This window comes from Geospiza fortis, unplaced genomic scaffold, assembly GCF_000277835.1.
Source record: "Geospiza fortis unplaced genomic scaffold, GeoFor_1.0 scaffold538, whole genome shotgun sequence".
NCBI classification, from domain to species: domain Eukaryota; kingdom Metazoa; phylum Chordata; class Aves; order Passeriformes; family Thraupidae; genus Geospiza; species Geospiza fortis.
The window spans coordinates 3,016,582-3,018,992 of NW_005054368.1; the positions used below are offsets into that span (position 1 = coordinate 3,016,582).

At 61.1% G+C, this 2,411-nt stretch overlaps 1 protein-coding gene across 1 annotated transcript in view; it reads right to left on the bottom strand.

The window, feature by feature from the left end:
• Positions 1 to 2,409, bottom strand: part of GEMIN4 (gem nuclear organelle associated protein 4) — a gene marked incomplete at its 5' end in the record, with an annotated part of 2,921 nt that extends 512 nt beyond the window's left edge. The window contains one exon of the mRNA XM_031059779.1: positions 3 to 2,409. Coding sequence (XP_030915639.1) covers positions 3 to 2,409 — 2,407 coding nt within the window. The remainder of the gene's footprint in view (positions 1 to 2) is intronic.
• Between the last annotated feature and the right edge of the window lie 2 nt (positions 2,410 to 2,411).

Here is a 2,411-nt window from a genome sequence, read left to right on the forward strand (position 1 = left end):
CTGCAGCAGCTGCTCCACCACGGGCACCAGCCTCTTCCACTCACCGTGGCTGCACCAGGGCAGCACCTGGATGAGGGCCACCAGGAAGCCTTTGCTGAAGAGATTCACCTCCTCAGGGTTGTCCACGTTGACGTTGAGCAGTGCCAGCATGGTGTCCCTGAGCGCTGGGGACACGCAGCAGCACTCCATCCACGCCAGCAGCCCGCTGCCCGGCCCGTAGGCTGGCCAGGACTGGGATGTCCACTCGTCCTCAGGGAGCCTGCAGATCTCAAACAGTGTTGCTGGGACCTCATTCTTGAAATGGTCCCCATAAAGGCTCTTCAGACGGAGCCCCACGGTCCAGTCCAGGGATGCCACCTTCCTGTGGAGCCAGGCCAGCGACTGCACCCACAGCTCCGAGGAGGGGACGGTCTCTGGTCCCAGCAGCTCGCACAGCTGGCAGAGGATGTTCAGAATCAGGTCTTTGGTCTCCAGGGAAGGGAAGAGCTGCTCCCTAGGCTGATGCCAGTACTTGGTGTAACCATCCAGAAGTTTGCAGAGGCTGAGGAGAAGCGGGAATGGGTGGCAGGATTTGATCCAGTGCTCTTCTGAGCAGGACGGTGTTCCCAAAACCTTACTGAGGATCTGCAGGCTCAGCTCAATCTGAGCAGAGTCTGACTTCAAAGAGGGAAGGACAAAGGCTTTGGTCACTTCTGCAGGTGACACAAGTGGGGTGGCTGAGCCTGGCTGCATGAGGAAGGCCAGGAACTGAAGGAACTGCTCCTCTTCCCTTGCTGTGGAAAGCTTCCCCCACACTGCCTCCTGCAGACACCTCAGCACCAGGCTGCGTGGCCTGCCTGCATCCTCATGGCTCTCCAGGAAGCTCAGTGCTGGGAAGGAGCAGAGGATTTGGGCAAGGAACTGGTGTGCTCCAAGGTTGACCACAGCAAGGTGACAAACCTGCTTCACTGTGGCCTCAGGGGACAGCAGTGTCAGCCTGGCCACAGAAGCCACAGCCCTGGCCAGGCCTTCATCAGACACACTCTCTGTGATCTGGTTCAAAGTCACATTCAGGTCCTCCTGGAACCCCTCCCTGACAACCTGCACGTTCTGGGACAGACCTGGGCCACCCCAGGACGCCAGGACACCTGAGATCACTTTGTTTTTGTCACTCAATGAGAGCTCAGTGTAACACTCCACGACAGCTTTGGTCACTTGCATCTGCAGCTCTTGGGCCTCCTTGTCATGGTGGGATGTAGCAAAGCTCACCAGCGTCTCCAGCAGTTTCAGAACCAGCTCAGGGGTCTGGAACAGAACTTTGTTTTCCACCAGGCACTCAAGCCAGGCCTTTGAACAAGCCCAGGTCTTTTCAGATGCAAAAACAGAGCATGTGTCCACATGGCGGTCCAGCCTCTGTGCAATGATTGCCATGGCAACTGAAGACACCAGGCTGGTGTCCAGATCCTCCAGGACAGCACTGGTGTCCCTGAGGAAGTCCTTGGTGAGCTGTGTCAGCTCTGACACCAGATGTGTCTCACCCTCCTCCAGGTCTCTGGTCTCTGAGAGGAAATCCAGGTTCTTCCCAAGGCTGGTCAGAGCCTCCAGCAGCCGGTAGCTCTCAAAGCTCAGCTCCTCAGCTGCCCTCAGAGTGCCCTGCAGCTCCTCTCCCCAGGCCTGCAACAAGCTGCAGAGCAAGTCCAAGCCACCAAAGAGCTCTTCACGAGAGGGTTTGGTCAGGCACAGCAAGCTCATGCTCCTCTGTGCCTCCCTCACCTTCTCCCCCAGCCCACAGGGGTGGTACCGGCTCTCAGTGTCACTGCTCCAGAGCCTGACCACGGCACTGAGCTTGGCCAGGTGCTCTGTGATGGGCAGGGGGCTGTCCCCTGGCCCCAGCCCCGAGGACAGGCACAGCAGCTCCGCCAGGTTGGCCAGGGCGTGGCACCTCAGGCGGGGCTGGGCGATGCTGCCTCGGATCTGCTTCAACCCCTGCAGCAGCACCGCCGGCAGCCCGGGGGCAGCAGGGTCACCCTTGAACCGCTTCGGGGGCTGCAGCCCATCCTCCAGCGAGGGCTCCCCGCCGTGCTGATGGATCAGAGCGCCGAACGCCGACACCGTAGCATCCTCCTGTCCCTCCCTGTGCTTCAGCACCTCCCACCAGACATCCAAGAAGAAGCTGACGTCGGACGGGGATGTGTCGCTGGAGATGTACTGCACCAAGCTCTCCAGCTGTGCCCGGCACACGCCGGGCGGCAGCGCCAGCAGCAGCTGCAGGAAGAGCCGGGGCGCGCCCAGCGCCTTCACCAGCTCGAAGAGCGCCGTGTGGTTCACATCGGGGATCATCGCGCCCACCGAGAAGAACCCGTCCTCCTTCCAGCCCCACTCCAGCGCCGCGGCGGCGGCGGGGGGGGCGGGCAGCAGGGACGTGGCCCACA